This window comes from Orbicella franksi, chromosome 1, assembly GCF_964199315.1.
Source record: "Orbicella franksi chromosome 1, jaOrbFran1.1, whole genome shotgun sequence".
Classification (NCBI taxonomy): Eukaryota; Metazoa; Cnidaria; class Anthozoa; order Scleractinia; family Merulinidae; genus Orbicella; species Orbicella franksi.
In genome coordinates, this window is record NC_138145.1 from 24,100,496 (window position 1) to 24,122,079 (window position 21,584).

At 39.4% G+C, this 21,584-nt stretch overlaps 4 protein-coding genes and 1 pseudogene across 5 annotated transcripts in view; 2 read left to right on the forward strand and 3 right to left on the reverse strand.

The window, feature by feature from the left end:
• LOC145497733 (uncharacterized) overlaps window positions 1-4,396 on the forward strand; it is a 32,674-nt gene extending 28,278 nt beyond the window's left edge. The window contains exons 9-10 of one of the 2 annotated variants that reach the window (XM_081477575.1): window positions 1,133-1,735; window positions 1,884-4,396. In XM_081477575.1, the coding sequence (XP_081333701.1) occupies window positions 1,133-1,735; window positions 1,884-2,267 (987 nt within the window). In that variant the 3' untranslated portion in view covers window positions 2,268-4,396. The remainder of the gene's footprint in view (window positions 1-1,132; window positions 1,736-1,883) is intronic. The other variant, XM_081477583.1, reaches the window with a different exon arrangement.
• A 672-nt stretch (window positions 4,397-5,068) lies between these two features.
• LOC145497920 (hemagglutinin/amebocyte aggregation factor-like) overlaps window positions 5,069-21,584 on the forward strand; it is a 71,243-nt gene continuing 54,727 nt past the window's right edge. Inside the window, exons 1-2 of the mRNA XM_081477800.1 lie at window positions 5,069-5,147; window positions 10,986-11,073. The gene's annotated coding sequence lies outside the window, so the exon portion shown is untranslated. The remainder of the gene's footprint in view (window positions 5,148-10,985; window positions 11,074-21,584) is intronic.
• The window catches only part of LOC145497745 (A disintegrin and metalloproteinase with thrombospondin motifs 19-like), a 58,654-nt gene continuing 42,393 nt past the window's right edge, over window positions 5,324-21,584 (reverse strand). Inside the window, exons 21-24 of the mRNA XM_081477595.1 lie at window positions 10,212-10,416; window positions 9,371-9,517; window positions 9,118-9,262; window positions 5,324-7,317 (exon numbers count right to left, since the gene is read on the reverse strand). Coding sequence (XP_081333721.1) covers window positions 7,178-7,317; window positions 9,118-9,262; window positions 9,371-9,517; window positions 10,212-10,416 — 637 coding nt within the window. The 3' untranslated portion in view covers window positions 5,324-7,177. The remainder of the gene's footprint in view (window positions 7,318-9,117; window positions 9,263-9,370; window positions 9,518-10,211; window positions 10,417-21,584) is intronic.
• Window positions 11,084-17,308, reverse strand: LOC145497866 (neuropeptide FF receptor 2-like). Its single transcript, XM_081477731.1, has one exon. It carries the CDS (start codon window positions 16,494-16,496, stop codon window positions 15,438-15,440), a length of 1,059 nt encoding a protein of 352 aa, XP_081333857.1. The 5' UTR covers window positions 16,497-17,308; the 3' UTR covers window positions 11,084-15,437.
• Window positions 17,443-20,228, reverse strand: LOC145497850 (galanin receptor type 1-like; annotated as a pseudogene).

Genomic DNA, 21,584 nt, shown 5'->3' on the forward strand with positions numbered 1-21,584 from the left:
TGATAACACGCTGTTATTAATTTTGAGGCCTTTTTTGGCAATCTTCTAACTTGTTACGCCGTGTACAGAAACCAGAGACTTCGTACGCTTCCCAACATGTTTGTGATCGCACTTGGTGTGAGCGATGTTCTCTTGTCCATCGAAAACACGATCGATCCGCTATAAGTACTTATCGATCGACGCGCTGAGACCAGTGAAATCTCTTCAAAGTCATCTGGGTGGCTGCTCCACAGATGTTTCCATCGATTCCAGATTTGGCTCGGGTCTTCCCTCAACAACAGAAGATTGCCATCACAAATGAAGCAAATAAATAAAGAAATGAAATAATATAAGATTTTAACCGACGGAATATACTAGCACAAGCTCAGTGTGCTTTCATTTTGGTACTCACAGTGAAGAAACCAAATTCAGCAGATATTTCAGATGATATTTCAGATGTTTCTTCAAAAACAATAATTCATTGCAGGCTTAAAATCATAGGAATATACTCTCCTACCATCGCTACGGCCGGTTTGGCACTTAGTAGAAGCCACCTTTCTGAGCGACTGTAAACAGCGTCATGTAACAGTCACGGTAAGTCTACCACCTGTACGTCTCTTTTAAGTGCGAGTGGTTTTCCAGTTATAATTAAATTTCAACCTGCAACCTGCAACCTGCACCCTGCAAAAAAGACCTGCCGAAGTTATACATGTACTTTCGTGATTTTATTCATCGTTCTCCACTCACGCAATTCTTAGCAAACAATACTACAGTATCAGCGGACGTGTGAAGGGATCGTGAAGAGATTCTTTCCGTGTCAAAAGCACGGAGACCAAACTTGAAAACACAGTATTCAGAGGGGTTTGAAATCTCGAGGTATTCAGTTGGTTCGTACTATGTATTATGTAGTGTGCTATTTCGTAACCTTTAAGGATGCAGTACCTAAAGTGGTTAATACATTTTGGAAAGGCACAGAAAACGTTGTCAAAATGTTGAAGGGGTCATTAATTTTAACATCTGTAAATTTAACGTCACTTTTTCCAATGAACAATTGTTTGATTTGTTTTGGGATTTTTTTTGTCTGCCTCTTTTACCAATTGCGTAATGAAACGGTTTCGATTAAACTAAGTTTCACACGTTCTTGTCCTGACAGGTCGCGGCTGGTTCAAGACTTTGGATTGGCCCGACAGACTTACTGCATTCCTCGTGGAAGTCACAAGACCTCGAAAGCGGGATATCCAAAACAGAATTTTGCGTTGGAACTTTGCCTGTCGGATGCCAGATTAAATCCATGAGCGAAATACTCCCAAACGCAACGGACGTGAAATGTAGTGACTGCCGTTTGAGTCATTATGGGACGTATTACCTTAGTATAAGAGTAACAAATGGTGCTGGCCTTTTTACAGTGATCGCGACAAACGGGACCAAAGTCGATCTGACGGCTCCTTTCCTCGGTGATGTTGTTCCGCAGTTCACCGTCACGTCATGCATCACCAATTGTACCCTGGCTTCAAATATCACAGGCGTCCAGGATCATGAAAGCGGTGTCGGTGTGTGCAGCTATGCCATAAGAAACAGTACTGACTTTGTTACCGACTTTGTAGATAATGGCTTGAGCACGACTGTGGAGGCCTCAGGACTACAGTTGCTGCCTGGACAAAGCTATTACACCGTGGTGAGATGCAAAAACAATGTTGGGCTCAGCACGGAGAGCGTGTCTTCTCCAGTCATTGTTGACAATACACCACCTTCGAAGGTACATTCAATCATTTGGACACTGTTTAAACACTTTACGTAACTGAATCTAGAAAGGAAGAGAATTCATCACTTTTGTACCCTTATAGAACCCACCACTGTGAAGCTCGCATCCTCTCATCCCTTCACTTTCTCTTGTCATTTTTTAGGGCTCGGTAATTGTGAGTGAAGACCGTACGCATGACGTCTTTGGCATACATTCCAGCTGCCACCTCTTCAACAAAACCCTAAGGGCTCACTGGCATGGTTTTCACGACGAAGAATCCGAGATAAGCGGCTTTCGTGTTGCAGTTGGAAAACAACCGAACGTAACCGACGTCTTGCTCTTCCAAGAAGTTGGCTTGGTGACAAACGTTAGTCTGTCTTTCACCAACATCAGCACGTTGTTTGATGGTGACATCGTTTACGTGACAGTTGAATCACGCAACGGCGTAGGCTTGGTCACTCAAAGTTCGTCACCTCCTACAAGGTTGATTGCAGCTGACAGTGAGGAGTATATGAGAGAAGGAGATTTTTACTGTCTGAATTTTTAAGTTAAAAGGCTGTTGATACGCGCAAACTGGTACAAAAATTATGCTTAATTTGCTGGTCGAGTCATTTGAACAGGGCTGTGTTCTAGAAGCGCCCGGGTGCCACAGGCGACTAATTTTTGACTTTGGGCGACTGGAAAGTCTCGCTTTTTTTTTTCATATAAGCTTAAGTGCTGGGCACCCAGGATTTCATAATTAGGACTGAACTTTTGGCTCCTCGAAATTTCTCGTAGACCACAGCCTTGTTTGAACCTTGATTGTCTCGGCATCTTTCTTCGGCGACATTATATATTTCTTAACAAGTGGAAGCAATAGGCCATTTCCGAGTTGCTTTTTGATTTGCGCAAAACCATTCATATAACAATTTTTTCCGCGTACAGGTTCATTCTCATGCCAATGAAACTCATTTTCATGTGAGAGGTTTTTGCACGAGGACTCATTTTGAAACAGAGGCACAAGGTAACTCGGAAATGGCGTATTGTTGAGTCTTTAATGCATGCAATACATGTGATTACCTGATTGACAGCATTGCTTAAGAACCCCTTCGTTTTAAAAAAGCATAATATACTTTTTATAATTATGTAAATGATACATAGCTAACTTTCAGGAGAAAGCAGAACCAGTACCACATTCAAGTGACCCTTTGAGATCATCTCAGTTCTTGTATGTAGGTCCTTGGTATAGAATTGAATATATTGCCGTAATGATTCGATTTAGCTTAAGGGATAGCTCTTATTTGAGAGGGGTCACTTATTAGGGAGGGGCGCTTATTTCTTTTTTAAGTGTAAACTTCAGAATGACATAAAGCATTTCAACCTAAAAACAACTGGTTCTTTGACTAAAGAACAGTGCATAGTTTTAACACCATTCGTGTGTTGGATATGTTCAGACTAGGCAAATCACCCCTCTTATCAGTCTATGCTGTGTCAATGTCGTGAATGCCATTTTCGTAATGGGTGGGGCTTATTGGAGCAGGGGTGTTTATTGACAATAGGGTGGTGCTTTCATTAACAAGGGAACGGTTAATGGACCCGGGACGGCTGATTCGAATATAGTTGCATGTTTGCAGAGTCAACCAATTTATACGGTTTCGTTACGGCCACCCTGACTTCCCAACTCTTAAAGAGCTCTCTCTCCTAGTTCCTAACAGATTCTTAGATTATCGTTTTAAGCTACCTTACCTAAGCTTTTAGCCTGCGTAGTTCTTGGTTTTTAGCTTGTCAAACACCTATATTATGAGCCTCTGGCTCGGAGACTGGGACACCACTCCCTGTGTATTTGACGTCGAATAAAGGAGGAGTTGTAAGCTGTTTACATTCTTTGGTAAAAGTTATTCCGTCCTTCGGATTTTGGATAGCTCTAAATGACAGCATAATGTAGGTTTTTGTAATTAATAAATGTGATTGTCCATAAATAGAAAGAGTGCGATATACCAAAGGTGAATTAAATTGCAGTTGACATCCTGAATAGAGGTTTTCACTTGGTTGGTTTTCCGTTTACCAGAAGGGCCAGAAGGAGTGTCTGACCTCAGCTAAATCGTTTTGAGTCTTTCAGGGTCTTTCAGCCATTCGCACGCTAGCAAATAACGTCCCTTGATTGGCCAAATAACAGATCTTGCATGTGTACGTGAGATGGGTTAAATTACAAAGACTACACGAGGGACCGAACAAAATGATCTCGTACTATGGTAGTGATTCCTCTTTGTATGGTCTGGAGAATTTGCGGGCATAAATAGCTTGGGGTGCACTGTACTAACAGAGATTGTTTGTCTTTTTTACTAAGCTTTTATTGCTTTTTATCAGCGATCATCCCACGTCGTCCTCACCTCGGGACAAGGTTATTTTTGGCGGCGATTTTTAAGATCACTCGTTGACAAACATAAGCTTAGGCATTATTGTTATATAGCGGGAAGTTTTTCTGTAAAAGCACGCTCTCCCATTAGCTACTGTTTCCCTCCAAAAGACTCTAAGCGAATTTAAAGAGCCCTTTTCAAACTTATGTCAGGCGTCTTTTCAGTACATTTGTCTTTGATTTTTTCCCAAAGTGGCACGAACTTGTGAGCCGCGCTCAAGTTCGCGGAAAGAAATTATTGACAAATGTATGGAAAATTAGAAACATCCCTCAAATTTGGCCAATGCAATCCCTTATCGAGTATCTTTACTTTGATATTTATAAATTGTTCAGAATTCAGATTTTTAGAAAATTTATTTGCCATCGGATTCCCTCACAAACACTGTAATTGCTGACCCTGTTGCCTACCCATAAAACCCGGACATGAAATGGCTTCTAAACTTTTTGTTTACGGCTGGACCTCTACTCGCCATAGAGGTAAATCGTCATTTTCTCGCTAACGAGTATGGTGAGCTATCATTTTTTTTGTTGTTGTTTCGAATTGAATAATAAATTTCTCTGTGTAAAATAAATATTGACCAAGATTCAGTGTAGAAAAAGAAAAAAACAATCGTCGGAAACGTGACTTTAGCAAGCAATCGTGACTACAATCATGGTGCTATTACAAGGATTTATTGGGTATAAACAAGGTGCTGTTGCTCCTATACGAACACGGGGACCCCTCATTTTTATTTCAAAATTCAAGTTCCTATAATATAAACAATCAATAGGCAAAGTTTCACAAAAATATCAGTGCAGGTTCTATTTCAGTGGAATGACCTTAAAAAACTTAAACCTAAACCTCGTACCCATGCCCAAGCTCTTCTCTTCTTTTGGGTTGAGGAGAAGACACCGGGGACGAGGTTGCATAAGAGTTTGTCATTTTGGCGTCCATTTTGAAAATCGTCTGGTGATGTAAACGTTCCAAAAACAGTACTCTTCGCTACAGGGAATTCGAGAGGCAACATGGATCGCAGATAAAAATCATCTTGGGTAAGCAAAAGCGCTCAATTAGGAATAATTCTCATCTCATGGTTTAACGCTTCATTTGCGACTGATGAAGGGGTTTTTCCCGAAACGTCTCTAAATACCACACATGAGCACTTTTTCAATTTTGTTAACTTAGACGAATGCAATAATTCTCATCCTCTCTGTCCCGGAAGAATTGGTCAATTACCTTCTTCTCACAGTAAACACTTGGTAATTAATTTATAAAATAACATGTTACAGCATGATATCTCTTCCTAGACGAAAACAACAGTCGAAGATGACCACGTAAAAGCGATTGCGTGACACTTCCTTCACTCATAATTTCACCCAACATAAGCTTATAAGTTCATCACTTAAACCGATTTATATGAACGCATAGAATCTTAGATAAAGAATACTAACTGATAAGTTATTACCAACCATTTAATATTGTTGGGGTGTGTGTGTCATTCTTGAAGGTAGGGAGAGTAGTGGATTTGTGAAGGATCAACCCACCAATCTAATACCTTCCTTGGTAATGAAAGAGTTTGCAATTGATTCGTCATTTTAAGTTGCCAAAAGGGAATTAACAATGTTGCATGTATGTCATTCTCACCATGACATACATACATCCCACCATGCGTGCTTTCCCACCATGTATCAGTAACACAGAACATGATGGTACATGTATCTTCCTCTTGGTACAGTGCACTGACTTTCTACACATCACAGTATCATCCCAGAGAAACCCAGGTTTTTTAAACATCCTTGCTGTGTTTTTCAATTTATGGCATTTACATGCATGCTAAGTCATATCTCCTGTGGTAAAGGACTGTACCAGAAAGCATAACTGCAATAAGGGGGTGGGGATAGCCCTGGGGATCAGAAACTCCTACTTCCTGTACCCTACTCTCCCACGTCCTGTACTTTTATCTCCCGACTTCCCCCTTCGTCCAACTTGCTCCCATCTCCTGTAAATAAGAAGACTCAAAACACATCTTCGTCATTTAACTATGCAATCCTTGAGCATCTCCTTTTCCTTTTTTCCTCTGTAGTAAGCCTTGCTCTTCTTACTCACCTCTTTTGACAGCTTAAGTGACATTCATGACCTATGACATAACCACTGTAAAAGGGTTTCCAATTTTACTGGGAGTAAACCTCCGTTTTTTAGCCCAAGGGTGAATTTTTGTTTTTCTGTTGGCCCAGAAGTCTCAAAATAAGCTAAATGTAAGTCAAATAACATTCTGGGTTCTTATTTTTGAAAGTATTTTAACACTTACAGCTGTAATAAATGATTCCCACCTTCTTAGAACTCCTGCTTCCTGCCCTTTCCTCACCCGCCTCCTGCCCCTTATTCTCCCAGGTTCCCACCCCCCTGTCCCCCCACCAATAACCTGGTTTTCTCCTGGGACCATCCAGAAAGAAAATGTGAGCACTGACAAAATGGTGGCCCTGTCCATAAGTAGAACCAATGTTTATTTCTTACTTGAGACATGTTTTCAATACCTAATATTTAATTTGTTTAATTTACGACTTGTATACAACTTAGCTTTTTACAATAACTCAGAAATTATTGCATGCTCAGTGGCCAAGTTTCATTGTCAATAAGTGGACAGACACATGAATTTATAATTTATGTGATGTTGATGCAGGAAGTGAGAGAGGACAATTTGACAATAATTATTATTTTGTTATTGTAAAAAACAAATTGACATCACTTTTTCATGCATCTGTCCTGTTATTGACAATGAATTTCAACATGCAAGCATATGTAACATTGTCAAAGTAGTCTGGAGATCCACTTGGCTATTTCCTCAAGGATCCACAGCTACTTGGACAATGTCATGACAAAGTTCATGGTTAATAACAGGACAGATGCATGATAAACTGATGTTGAGTTGTTAAATAGTGCTGCTTATAGTAATAGTAACTTGAAATTGTTGCACTGTTTTTATAGTCTGCGTGCAGATGTGTACTTTTTCCTTCTTTATGAAAGGAAAAATTAAAGTAGATATCTGCATGTTGGCTTTATTTTTATTTAAATTTCTATAATATTATAGGCGACCAGCATCTTGACATGTTTTACAACAAAGATCCAGCCATGCCCTGGTGGAGCAGAGATTATACTTCACAACTGCTTTGCACTGCTTGCTGCTATACTTGTCTTGGTTACAGACTGTCTCTAATACAACATCTGCAAAATCAATCAAAACAATAGCGAGTTTGCTATAAAAAAGAATAATTTATTAGCATGCTAAATCATCGATTTAAACTATCACACATGTAAGGGAGGCACAAGACATTATGGGCAGTATCAAAGATTTGCCCTTACTGGAGTTCAGTCCTCTTAGAGCTGTTGGAATAAGTAATAAGCATTTTATTACACAGCATACTTCAAAGTAAAGTTGTCTTTTAGGTTGACAGTAGAAGCAATGGCATAATTTCACTTGCTGATTCAAACACACGATTTTATCTTATTTTCTCTAATCTCCAGTCAGAAATATCCATTCAATGATGAAACCGTACCTTAAGGTAATAAGTGAGTTAGTGAAGCTCCTGGGGGTTATTCCCGTATATGGGCGATGAAGGTATGTCCAGTCCCAAAGGGTATGGTTTTTTTTAACCATTTTGGTCTTAAATACATGTACATGTAAGGTATCGAGTTTGGCCATTTTGGTTTCAAATAGGCTATGGATTTTGCACTCTAGTCTTGAATTGAGTATGTTTTTCACAAGAAGCCATTCTACCTATTGCCTTTAATATTGGTCTGAACTAGGGAACTAATTATAAGGCAGGGCTGAAAGTGGGTCCATATTGATTTAAGGGTCAGGTCTTAAACAGTGTATCAAATTTTTGGTCACATCATAAAAAGAGAAGGGAAACTCACAGATTTTGGTCTTAAATATGGTAAGGGTTTTGGGAAGCGGGCTGCACACCCCCACCAAATCAGTTTTCTGGGGGTACCTTCCCTGGGGTGAGGTGAAGCAGACATTTCAAGCATAAGCCTTTTGTCAAAGCAACCCTCGTGAAAACCTTTTTATGTTCTCAAAGGATCCTCAAAGATATTCGAAAAGGTCTTCAATGATCCAATTGAAGATCCTAACAAGGTCTTTCAAAATTCTTGCCAAGATCCTCAACTGAAGGTCCTTAATATTCTTGCTGGAATCTGTAAGGATCTTCAACTTCTTGTCAGGGTCTTAGAGGAGTTTTGATTACCTACAGTAGGAGGAACCTTGCAAATATCTTTACAATGTAACAGATACTTCAATTAAGGACTCTTACAACATCTTTAAAAGGATCTTTTAAGAATCCTTGAAAGAGTATCATCCTCAATATTATTATAATCCATCAAATATTTACGCGTGCGCGTGATTGGTCTTAACACATCTCGTGACTGAATATTTCCCAGCTAAAACTGGGGAATATCTGAGTGGTATTCCCCAATTTTCAAAACCACGCTTGTTGCAAAAAAATATTTGAAGGATAATAAACACAATAACCTCCATTTGGCGCGAAAATATGTTCGCATATTTGTCCTTGGACATTACTTGTTCCTCGAGCTCACAGTTTTCCTCGAGCTACGCTCTCGGAAACTTGTTCGCTCCTCAGAATAGATAATGTCCGCGAACAAATATCTTTGTTCCCGCCAAATGGAGGCTATTGTTTATATATCCTGTAAGTAGTTTTTCAAGAAGGAAGAGCTCGGAAAACTGTCCTGAATGGCGGTTTATTTATCTCTTTCAAGCTTACGTTGATAACAAGGTAATGTGTAACTTTACAAACCGAGCACGTGACACGCATTTCACGTCATGTGCACGTGCGACATCACGTGCACGTGCAAAACATCAATTGCTTGATCTCTGCCCAAGGAGAGTTTAAAGTGGTCTAAATTTTCCAGTTCTTGACAACTTGTGAGATTTTTTTGTTTCGGACGTTTGTGTGCCATATGAAGTGTGTGTGAAGTAACCTGTGTTGACTTAAAGGCAACACCCACCTATTTTCTTGCATTCCTTGAGCCTACACTCACGTGCTGATGCTGGTTTTGAGCCTGTATTGCAAGTATTACCAGCTTTTCCGGTTAGAGTATGCTTACAGGTCACTGACCGTCTTTGCATTCCTAATCCACATCCAGCAGAACACTAAAGAGAAGATAATTTAATTTATGTGGTACAATACCACATTATATGCGTGCAGATTATCTCACTATTATTGAACTGAAGGTACAGATGAAACAGATTTTAACTCACACTCCCCCAGGTCCCAGCACTCCAGTCATAGCACGATCCTTTAAAACAGGATTTTCGTGTGGGGGGTTTTCTTCTGTGTTCACAGTTTCCCTCAACTGGGCAGCGGACATTCCTCAAACGGTAGCCAACACCACACAGAGCGTGGCACTGAGAGATAAAAAAACAAATGTATTTATGTAACATTTGACATCATGATGTGTCATGGCGAGTTCAGAAGGACAGAGGTCTCATGCAGAAACCACATGCACCAACTGCAGCACTTAGGCTGGATTTAGAATTCAAGGCTGTCTTAGGTTGACTCGGTGAATTCTTTGATGACCTCACTTGCAGCCAATCAGTGTTTGATTCCCCGCGGTGCCTGATTTTAAACTTAACAAAGAAAATAATTTTGAAGTGTCGCACAACACATCATTTTAAAGCAAAAGATTGCTGTCATAAAACAAATCGAAGTGCAATTTTCAAACAGTATGACTGTATTTAAGAGAAGATAATTTTGGTAACAAAAAAAATGTATGCAATTTGAATGACGACGGCCTTTAACGTTTTTTATAGGTTAAGATCTATTGTCGCGGAATGGCAATCATCGCACATTGTACATGTATGGACAATCGTGGCACTCAAAGGAAAAGAGAAAGCCATCTTTGACTCCATTCGGTGCCTACGGCTAAGGAACTTGGCATTCGCAATTGCCTTACTCGCAAATGGCATTATATAGTAATTTCTTCTTTTGATACTGTAATGCTCGCTGTTTTTTCTTTGAAGAAATCTAACACAGAAGACAATAATCAAAAGAACAACGCAAAAAGATGCATTTTTGGGTTTTAAATAGGTACTGACTCACTTGAGACCATGGACCAGCCATCCAATTTAGGTGGCACGCTTTCTTGATGCAATTTTGAACCCCTGAAGGTTTGTCGCTGGGGCACAAATGGCTAGAGCTCTCTTCAGTGGTGCCATTTCTAGTTTGATGCATACAAGTAACCGAACGATACTGTAGACCAGGCCCGCAGGTCTTGGAACACGGTTTCCATGGCGATACTTCCCACCTGCAAGAGATGAACTTTCATCACCGTTCATGTGTTTTCAAGAGTTATTTGATTTAAGTTTCATTATGTGGCAGCGCTTTTTCAAACTAGAAATCATGGAATGGAAATTTCCGGAAATTCAAATCAGAATTGTTGGTCGAATGGAAAGCGCCCCTAATTTTCACATGAAGGGTTTGGAAACAAGAAAACGTATTAGAATACATTTACTTGAACGACAGTATTAGGAATGACGATGTTGTGGTCATTGTTTTTTCATTGTTGATTGAAGTTTATTGTATATCGTAAGACCTAAACTGCTATTTCTGTTCGGTTGAACTCTTCCTCTCTAGGTACGGGAGGTAAAAGTCATTAAAATAGTCTTTAGCAGCTGCAGTTTGTATTTAGTTTATAAAAATATCTACACGAAGTCAGTTCTTAACTGATTGTTAAAAAGAAAAAGCTCTGAACCTTATTTGACCCATTTACCACCATAGGGTATCAAAATTAGTTCATGCATGTGTACTTTCACAATTCCTGTAAGTTCGTTTCAGATTCCTAGAGTAATAAGCTTATCTCTTCCTTTTTTGCAGTTTCCACTCAGTGTTTATACATCCTATAAGGCTGGTAACAAGAAATACAACGATCGGACGTAACCCCAGAGGCCTGGAACGTTGATAGGTTGGTTCCCTATTGTGCCTTAGACCTACATGTATATAGCTAAAACATTTGAAAACAGTTGCGCTGCTTGTATCTAGATGATAAAATTTTCAATATATATCTTGAAAAACGATCGGATTGCGGAAGGAAATTTGAGTTTATTAATGTACATGCAGTGGATCTAAAGACTATTCGTAATTACGATTTCCAACGCGATTAAATTAAAGTCAGTGCAAGCGAGATACATTGTTCTTTATACCATGCTCAAGTTCGCTTTTCCCTGGCTTTTTGTACCAAGCGGCCGGAGTCTGACTACGCGGGGCATGGTACAATTACCGCATATAACCAAATCAGGAATACAAGAAAAGCAAGTTTCCTCCATGATCTTAAAGACTCTAAAGGGGTGCACAATGTGTTGGTACCTATCGGTAGCTATGGTAACCAAACAGACAGATACGACCGAACTACAAGTCTCTGAGAAGAAAGACAACAACTTGCAGTGGGAGCATGTTTTTTTAAAAAAACAATACGTCATTCTTTTTCTTGAGATAAAACGACTGATTCTCTTTAAATGTGTACAGTTTCTTTGCTAGCATCTGTTTGGCACCAGTTCCATACTCGTATAGGTACCGTGACCAAATCTATTTATAAAGAGGACAAAGCAGTGGAACTAAGAACCACCTAAATGGCTATAAATCGCCCTAGAAACCTCACGAAAAAAAGTGAGGACAAAGCCAATAACTTCGGTATTTTACAGTTCCGTGATGAGGAGTTTAAGCAAGAGCGAAGCCAGTGTTGACTGTGCCATTTGCATTCAAATGTAAATTATCCTGTTGTCAGCCCAAAGCTCGCTTACTTGCAGAACTGAAATTGGTTCTATGGTTTCTTGAGGCACTCTTGAGCACCGTAGATCGGCAGTTTTCTTTATAACGTGAATTGTCAAAAAAGTCTTTTTTTTTTTCACCTGCCCGTAGAATAGACCAATTTCGATATATTAAAATTCAGCCAAACAATAGACCCCAGTACGAGGCTATGGGGAATAACTACAGAGTTTGTGGGGTTTATTCCCCAGAGCCTCGTGCTGAGGTCTATTGTGTTAGGCTGAATTTTAATATATCGAAATTGGTCTATTAGACAGACCAGAAAAACAACGACTGGGAAATTTTTAGTATTTGCGTATAATTTTAGAAAGATATCTGCGCTATGCCATTTATAAAAGAGTCCACGGCCAATCAATTAATGCGAGTAGACTCGAATAAAACGAACTTTAGCACGTAAAATTATTTAAAAGAAAATTTAGTACTGAATTTGCATTCTGTGCTACTTAAAAGTTGACTGCATGCTCTCATAATTATCCATTCTGGGCAAACGTATGTTTGCGTGCGTTGCATAAAACATAAGTGTTTGCCTTGGGAGATAGCTTACGAGATCTACAGAAGTTTGCCCCTAATGGTTAGTTTTGGGAATGAACAATTATTGCCCAAACTGAATGTGGTAGAGAAGGCCTACATAACATCTTATTGACCTGTGTGTGTTGCCAAGGCTAATGTTGTTCACTGTTTTCTTGTATTTCACCTGTGTGCTTTACATGGGACTACAACCTCAGTTCCCACTCAGAATATTCGCCCTGTCATACTATCGTTATAATAACTTCAAAAGATTTTTACAACACAATAAAAATAGGTGCTCGATGAGCGCATGAATCCACGGCCGTAGGTAAGTGGATTAGGAATCTCTGCAGGACCTGAGTTTAATTCAATGTCTCCAGATAACAAAAACTTCGTTTCTGACATGAGGTTGTTTTTATTATCAAACTTAACTCGGATAAAAATTCTGGATAACATTTATAATTCCAACCAGAAGACCAACACTTTTCTTGTTCAAATTTTGTTAAACAAAATCGAGTAAAAATAGACTCTTCTTCATGAGCAAGCTTGACAATTCATAGTTCACAACTGGTAGCCACAGTTCTCTGTCTCTTTTCCTACATGGAGCAACTGATAAGTTTACTGATTGAAGATGAAAGATTTACTCTTACATGTACCTTGCCTAAGTGTAAACACTGGAAAGATTGGCTTTCCCTCCGAGTATTTGCAGAAAAAATACTAGTTACATAATGACCAGGCATAGCTTCTGTGGATGTGTATTCCATGGTCATAATTTCGTCAACTAAAGCTTTTCGTTTGCACTCTGCTAAGAGAGTCATATGTCCTTAAGAGGAACTCTCACGTAATCGCGGTGCCATTGACTGCGTTGCAGTGCTCTGACTGCATCATCCTTCGAAAAGGATGCGTGCTCCCTCGAAAGAACTGCATAATCCCTTGAAAGGGTCGAATTATCCCTTAAAAGGGCTGAATAATCCCTCGAAAGGGATTCGAGTTTCCTTGAGAGGAATGAATTACCGCCAACGGCGAATTCGTGATTTCTGTGCCATTTGAGTCGCCCAGTGATCGATATAATCGGCGTGATTGCAGATTCTGTTCTACATTGCGAAATATTGTTTAAAGTTTGAGTGCGTGGCATTAATGTCCTCTGTGTCACAAGTAACATTAGGGACCTTTATACCATGCAAGGACGGGAAGGCCAAGACGGGAACGGCAATGGACGCGGGAAATAAACTTTCGCGTGCTGTGTCGCCAAAGACAAAATGCTTTAAGTTGTGTAATTTTCGTATAGGACGGCGACGTCAATAGCTCTAGCTTCATAAAAGCTTTTCATAAAACCAATGACATCCCTTTAAGATAGTATAGAAATATTATCCAGTTAAGCTTAAACGATGGTGAACAGACGACACGGAACTTACTCTTATGTATATATGTAAAGCAAACCTTCCTAATCTGTCGGTATTTAATCTTGAAAGAATCCAGAATTTCCGTATGAAGAATTTATGTGAACGATCTTTGTATCGACCTGGTTCAAAATGCTTTTTGTCAGCAGAGCGTTTTAGAATCGATCCTGCCTGTAGCTGAAAGAAATATTTATAATAAAACAAACATTACCTTGAGTTCCGGGTTGTATGAAGACATGAAATAAACACCAATTTGCAAATGTGCATTTTATTTGCTCGATAGCTGCTTTGAAGACACGTAACAATCGTATTTCCAATCAAAACCTTGCAAGATCATTCGAGAACAATGTTTTGGCACATTCGCTGATAGCTGTGCCTGGCTATATCAGAAAAAAAAAAAATAGAAAACTTTGTCTACCCCCCAATTCGCGTCACTTCGAAGAGCGTGGGAAAACGAGTCTGCAATGTCATACTCCCGGTCAGCGGTTAGAGATCGTAGTCATTGATAGTGCTCCGGAACGCTGTGCTTCTGCTAGTAAATTCGCATTTTTTTTCTCCGTTTTGACAACCAACTCCTTCTTACGAACATTGACAGGTTTGACTAACCGAAAGCCTACCGACAAATCAATCGTGACTATTCTTCACATATTTTGTTCCTTTCAATCGTACAGTCGGTCATTCGGGCACTAATTGGGAAGCGATCTTCGCACATGCGAGGTTTGATTAAGTACGAATATTCTTTTGTTACACGATTTTTGTTAACGGACACGCTCGATGACATAGAATCTACGGCCCTCCGGCCGTAGATTCAAAAATGCAAATAATCACAATAGGTTTAGTTTCTTATTATAGTGAACACGTAAACTATTCTTGCTCAGTTGATAATTTTAGCTGTTTCTAGAACAGTTTTTCAGATGTCCTTTATTTATCAACACTGGCAAAACATCACTTTAGTGTACTTGAAGTACGTTCTCTTATCTTGCCCATGTTCGTCATCAACCAATTATTGCTAGTTTGACATTATTGACCAAGGCCAACTAACTACTTTAAGCTATGCTAGCTGTTCTTCGTATTCAGTGATCAACAGCCTCATTACCCGCCACTGTTGGGTTGTTCGGACATAGTAGATCTAATTGATACATTTGTCCCTGTTGTAGGTCTTAAAAACCGTAATTATATGTAGCATGCTAAAATTACCAGCGAGTTCATTATATTTTCATAATATATTCATGATGATTTTCTCATATTTGCCCAGCTGAAGTTCTGAGTTAACAAATAAAAAAGCCGTTAACTGCGCTTTTTTATTTTTCAAGAAATTTGGTTTTGGTTTTGGGTCAGAAATAACTATTTTCAAAGCTTGCTCGACTTCTGCAGATCTAAAGATGTGTTCTTTTTTAATGGGGTTATCGTTAATTTTTCAGCACCAATATAACCATTAAAATCACAGTGTTTGATTTAAGTGCAGTGTGAAAATTGGTATACATACAAAACACAACGTCTTTTTTTCCGCTTTATCCTCCATTCCTCGGTTGGAACTCACCAGGCTTGATTGACAGCTTACATTAAAAACATTTGCGTGTTTCAGGGGGTAAACTAATTATTTACTTGCGTTTGAAATTGCGAACGTGACCGTGTGCGAATTCACTTTTTGTCGGTTTCTTCTGCGAAAAATGCGTAGGAGTTCCTTGCGGAAATCTCCGTTGTAATACGCATAGATTAACGGATTTCCCAGTGAGCTTGTATATGATGCAAAGTCGACCATGCCACTAACCAGCAGCATAACGCCAAACGAAGTCTTGTTTAAAGCACCGTACGATCTCACCATGGCAAAAACCACAGCTGGCCCCAGAGACAGGACATAGCCAAATACCGTTACAATGAGCATGCGCACTGCTTTAGATTTCGATTTTGCCGCCACTTGGTTCATCATTCCATTGTTGCCTCTGTGACGCAAGAAGATGGCGACCTTGGCGTACAACACAGATATGATGGTTAATGGAGCGATAAATGCAAGAAGAAAATACAACGTGGTTGAAGACTGCCCCAGCGAGTTTTGTGGAATGTCGCAAAGTTTCTTGTTAGCACAGTCCTCGCAGTCCATGCCTTTAGCTTCTGGAATTTCCAAAACTGAAACACCTTTGACGCTTATAATGGAAGGACTTGACACAATGACAGCATACAACCAAACAAGCCAAAGAAGCAAACGAGGCTTTTCCTTTGACTTCAACGCCTTCAAAGGGTGAACAATGCTTTGATATCTGTCGGTAGCTATGGCAACCAGGCTGACGAATATGGCCGAGGCGGAGGTCTTTGAAAGGAACGCTGTAACTCTGCACTGGAACGTGTTGATTCCTGATGCTGGAACTGCAAAGTAGATGGTTAAAGGGAAGACAAGAAGGCGATATACCAGCTCCACCATGGACAAATGCGTAATGAAGAAATTTGAGCTGTTTCTTTTGTAGCGTTTTCCACGCAGCATAACATAACAAATGGTCGCATTGACGATTACTCCCAACACGATAATGAGCAGGTTTACAGATAGACTGATAGCGAAAACATGCCTCGCTTCTTTGTATGATCGAATAAGCAATATTGTTGAGCCACCGCCGGAAAATTTGTGGCTCGCATTAGTGCTTGGTGGCTCCTCATCGCCCATTGTGAATAATCACTGAAATGCTATCGATTTCTTCTATGACTAGTTCTCTGTTTATTGTAGAGCCATTTAGCTTCCCAAAATGAAGATGCTTGCCAGCTTTTCAGAAAAATCGTTCAATCCTCTTGTGGTGTAAGTTTAAGCCTTTCGGTATCTTCTTCACTGGCACTGATTGACCGCACACAAGCTCTTCACTTGGCAATGGATTATCGTGCTTGTGGGTTGAAATCTGAATTTAGTTGTTTTTTTGTTCGTTGCACATCAGAAGAGCAAACACTATTAGCAAGTCTAATAAATGCTATTAAAAAAGCTATTAAAAGGTTTACGCAGTAAATTGAAAAACAAAACTGATAATAAACAAAATTTGGCAAGTCAACAATCCCCAAACACGATGGGCTGTGCTGTTCGGAACATGACTGTATTATAGCCATTTTGTACGTATCTACACACTTCAAGTATAGATCTGAACGTTCGAAATCAGACAGAGTAGTAATAATTGCTGGAACTAAATTGGCAATAAAAAAAACATCGAGAGTTACTTGGTAGGGAATTTTGAATTGAATTTTGCGTTGGTGACTCCCACAGACTGCGATGTGGCACGTTTTTCACGCTTCTCCGTAAAGAGTCATTTAAGAGCAGCAGTTGCCTTATTATACAGCGAATAACTGAAATCTTTGTGTTTTCCTTCTCGATTCAGGTTAGGGACATTTTGCGAGAATTTACGTTTGAACACCTAATAAGTTAGAAATATATTAATGTTAAAAATTGGAACTTAATTACCTAGAAAACTATATTCAAAAAACAAGTTTTTTTTAGAAGCCTTTTATTTCACAGCTTTATTTTACAGTTTTTAAAAGACAGTTATTTCATATGCTAATGGCATCTAATCTGTTTTGTAAGCAACACTGACTGCTATTTGAATTAAAAAAAAAATCAATGCAGTTGAACACGACAGAGTTAGGTATAACTGCTCGTTTCAAGTTTAGATTTGCCAGGTTAAGCTTGCTTTAGAAGTAAACTCAGAATAAACTGGCGAATTATAACTGAACTTCAGGTCTGTCTTATCTTACTCTTTAGCATATATATTATTTCAGTCATGCTTTTAATTAAAAGGCCGTCATTGCGATCACGGATGCTTAAATAAATTACCCAAAAAAGTAATTCAAAATGCCTCGATGCGTACAAGACATTTTGCCGATAACCAAACAATTTGCGGGATAAGATCAAGGGATCCAGAACTAGCGCTATGGACAAATGAGAATACACTTCTCTATCCACATTTCGTCTGATAAAAGTCGTTTATGATAATCCATGCTCTAACGAATAAATATTAACGCTATTTATTTAGTTGCAAAGATCGCGTTATTAAAGTTTACTTTACAGTTTTAAATTCACAATAGCAGCCAAACTGACTAACTTTCTCGACTGGGCACCCTGGCACTTATTAAATTTAAGGTTTTCTGGTGTCGAGCCCCCCAATTGAGCAAATTTTTCATGGGGGCAATTTTATTTTTAAAGAGAACCTTGGAGTAATTTCAGCTTCTCTTGCTTAGGTCAGTGGGTTTATAGTTTAAATTTCGTGATTCTGTAGGGGGTTTGAAGTAATTTAATTATTGGAAGTTGAAGGACTGTCAGAATTGGTTGAGGTTGCCTGTCAGAGCGTAATGCGGCAGCTGGAATAAAATGTAGTTGCATTAATTTTTTTATTACATTGCGCACGGAACTGTCCAAATTACATGTTAATTAGAACAAGGGCCAAATTTTAAAAAAAATTGGCCAGTTGCAGCATTAACCAATGATAGTTCGACGTCTTTGTGGGATTCTGGGATGACAGTGTAATTAAGGTTAAAAGTGTAGTTTTAGAGGGATGGTTTGGCCGGAACTTTAGCCGAAGATTACATTAACGCCTGATGAAATCAATTATTATGTTCAAGAGAGGATCCTCTGTTGTTCTGTCTGGCCGCCACCTTGTGCATCTCCCACTGCTGCTTCTTTGATGCAAGAAAATAGCAATCTTCATGTTAAGCACAAAAATTACGATCGGCGGAACGAGAAACGCATATACAATGTAGATAGTTGTTGAAACTTGAATCACTTTGTTTTGTGGCATATCACAAATTCTCATGCACGACAATTTTTGCAGTCCATTCCTTGAGCATCTAAAATGTCGTAGGTAGATATACTTTTCGTGTTTACGAAAGCGGGGATTGATACTTCTGTACCAAACCAGAAAAACGGAATGGCGGGAATGTTTCTCAGTTCAAGGCTTTCATTGGGTAGATGATGTTATGATATCTGTCGGTAGCAATGGCATCTAAGCCTTCAAATGTATTTGTGCTTGAGCTTATGAATGTAACCGTGGATGGTCCTACTTTTCTATCACTTCTCCTACGAAAGAAACGGACGATCTCCTTTCGGAAGTCTCCATTATAGTATGCATAAATCAAAGGGTTGGCCAAGGAACTTGTGTACATAGCAAGATCTGCCATCCAATTAACCAGAAACATAACGTCAAACGATGAATTTTTGAGAGCGCCATAAGACCTCAACATGGCGAGAACAGCAGCGGGGCCTAGGGACAGGGTATATCCAAATACAGTGATAACGAGCATGCGCACCGCTTTGGATTCTGATCTTGCCGCCATTTTGTGCATCATTCCACTGTTGCTTCTGTGATGTAAGAGGAGGGCTACTTTGGTGTCCAGCGCAAATATAATGGCCAGTGGAAGTGCGAACGCAACGAGGTCAAAGAAAGAGGTTGAACTCTGACCAAGAGAATTTTGCGGAATGTCGCAAAGTTTCTTGTCGGCGCAATCCTCGCAGTCCTCCAAGCCTTGAGCCTCGGGAATTTCCAAAACTGAAATGCTGTACACGCTAAAAACAGAAGGACCGACATAATGGCAGCATACGACCAGACCACAAAAACAAGTAAAACAGGCTTTCTTTCTGCCTCAAAGTCTTCAAAGGGCGAGCAATGTTTTGGTATCTGTCAGCAGCTATGGCAACTAAACTGATAAATATGGCCGAAATGAAGGTTTTGGAAAAGAACGTGATAACTTTGCACTGGAAACTTTGAATTTCTGATGGTGGAACTGCAAAGTAGACAATGAAAGGGAAGACAAGAAGGTGATATACCAGCTCCACCACGGACAAATGCGTTATGAAGAAATTTGAACTGTTTCTTTTATAGCGTTTTCCACGCAGCATAACATAACAAATGGCCGCATTGACGATTATTCCCGACACTATAACAAGAAGGTTTATAGGATGAGCAAAAAGGTCGAGCCACTGTTTGCATAGGTGCTGATATTGATGCTGCTTACGTTTTGGACCATTGTGAACAGATATTAAATTTCCTTGTTTTTCAATAAATCCATTTTAGGGCTTACGATCACGTTAACTACGTGCTTGGGGCCTTTTGTTAATAACCTCGTTTTCGTTGTTTTTGTTTTGGTTTGGTGGCAAGTAGTGATCTTTGAATCGTAGAGCTTGTGAGATTTTTGCAGATCCTTTCCTTTTTTACCAAGCAGATGCCATATTATCAAGTTGCCAACCGGCAGACTAAAGCATCCCGGCAATTTAAAGCTTTTTGTTCAGCGCTGCTTTTAAGTATTAATTACCAAGCATGGTTTGCGTAGAAGTCGAATTTAAACATTTCTGTGACAAATTTCATTAATTGCACTACAAACAAACTTTTTCGAAACTATTTTTAATTAAATACTATTTTAGAAATACGGATGAATTTTAGAGAAGTATTGAGGTCCACCTCGTTAAAGAAAAACAGTGTAAAAAGTTTTCGGCTAAATTTTACCAGAAAGAATATATATTTTTTAGTTGGATAATTAAATGCCCGATTTGGAAATTTTTACATTTTAGGAAGTGGGCAGGTAGACGGTTTGTTTAACTTACCAATTTCAGGAAATTGTAACATTTGCTTGCTATGCTAATATTGAACAAGGTCGCAGAACATGATAGCAGGTATTATCAAGGCAAAGGTCCTCTGGTTTTCAAAAGCTGAGGTCAATGAAACGTTTAATGCTTGCAAAGGCCAAAAGAGACTTGATTATACAGAGAGTATGTTCTACTGTAGAGAATTGTTCCAAAGTGAACGCGTCAGAGGTTAAAGAAGCTGTATTTCCACTTAGTAGATGTTCTAGCTGTAAGACCGATAGTCGAAAGTGACCCATTCATATTTCTGTGCGCATAAAACTTCATGTTTTTTTTTTGTTTGAGGCCGGACGTGTACTAATGTCCGTTTGTTTGGCGGGTTATACGTCTCCGGAGAGAGACAAGAATGCAAGAACATTCGTATTCTCTTTAAAGGGAATTTACTTTATGAAAAGGGAATTTACTTTTATGATCCCGCCCTCTCTTTAGAGAACATTTTTGGATCATGTTCACAATTGGCTGAGAGCAAACAAACTCACTCTAAATATGACTAAAACGGAATTCATGCCTATCGGATCTAGGGAGAGGCTAAGTTCTCTCATAGAATTCCCGACACTGGCAATTAATGACTTTCAAGTTAGCCAGGTCACTACCGCAAAATCACTTGGAGTGACCATCGATGACAGACTCGATTGGAGTAGCCATATCGAGAAAGTAACTAAGAAAGTCCCTTCTGGTATTGCGGCCATAAAACGAATGAGGCACCTTGTCCCTCAGGCGACCTTACATCTAATATACCAAGCTTTGATACAGCCACACTTTGATTATTGCATTATTGTCTGGGGAAACTGTGGGATAACTTTACGGAATAAGGTACAAAAGCTACAAAATAGAGCAGCCCGTGCTTTGACCTACTCAAACTATGACGTAGACGCCAGCAGCAAATTCAAAGAGCTTCGATGGTTTACAGATCTCTGCACAGGTTGGCTCCAGACCACCTCAGTTCTAAATTTGAAAGGCGAGAAATCGCATATGACCTAAGGGACTCTGTGAATAAACTCAATGTTCCATTACCGCGCACAGACTATTACAAAAATAGCTTTAGCTATAGTGGCGCCATTCTCTGGAACAGTCTTCCTTACAACTTAAGGGAAGCAGAGTCCCTTGGGCAATTCAAACGACTACTCAAAGAAGAACTGTAAG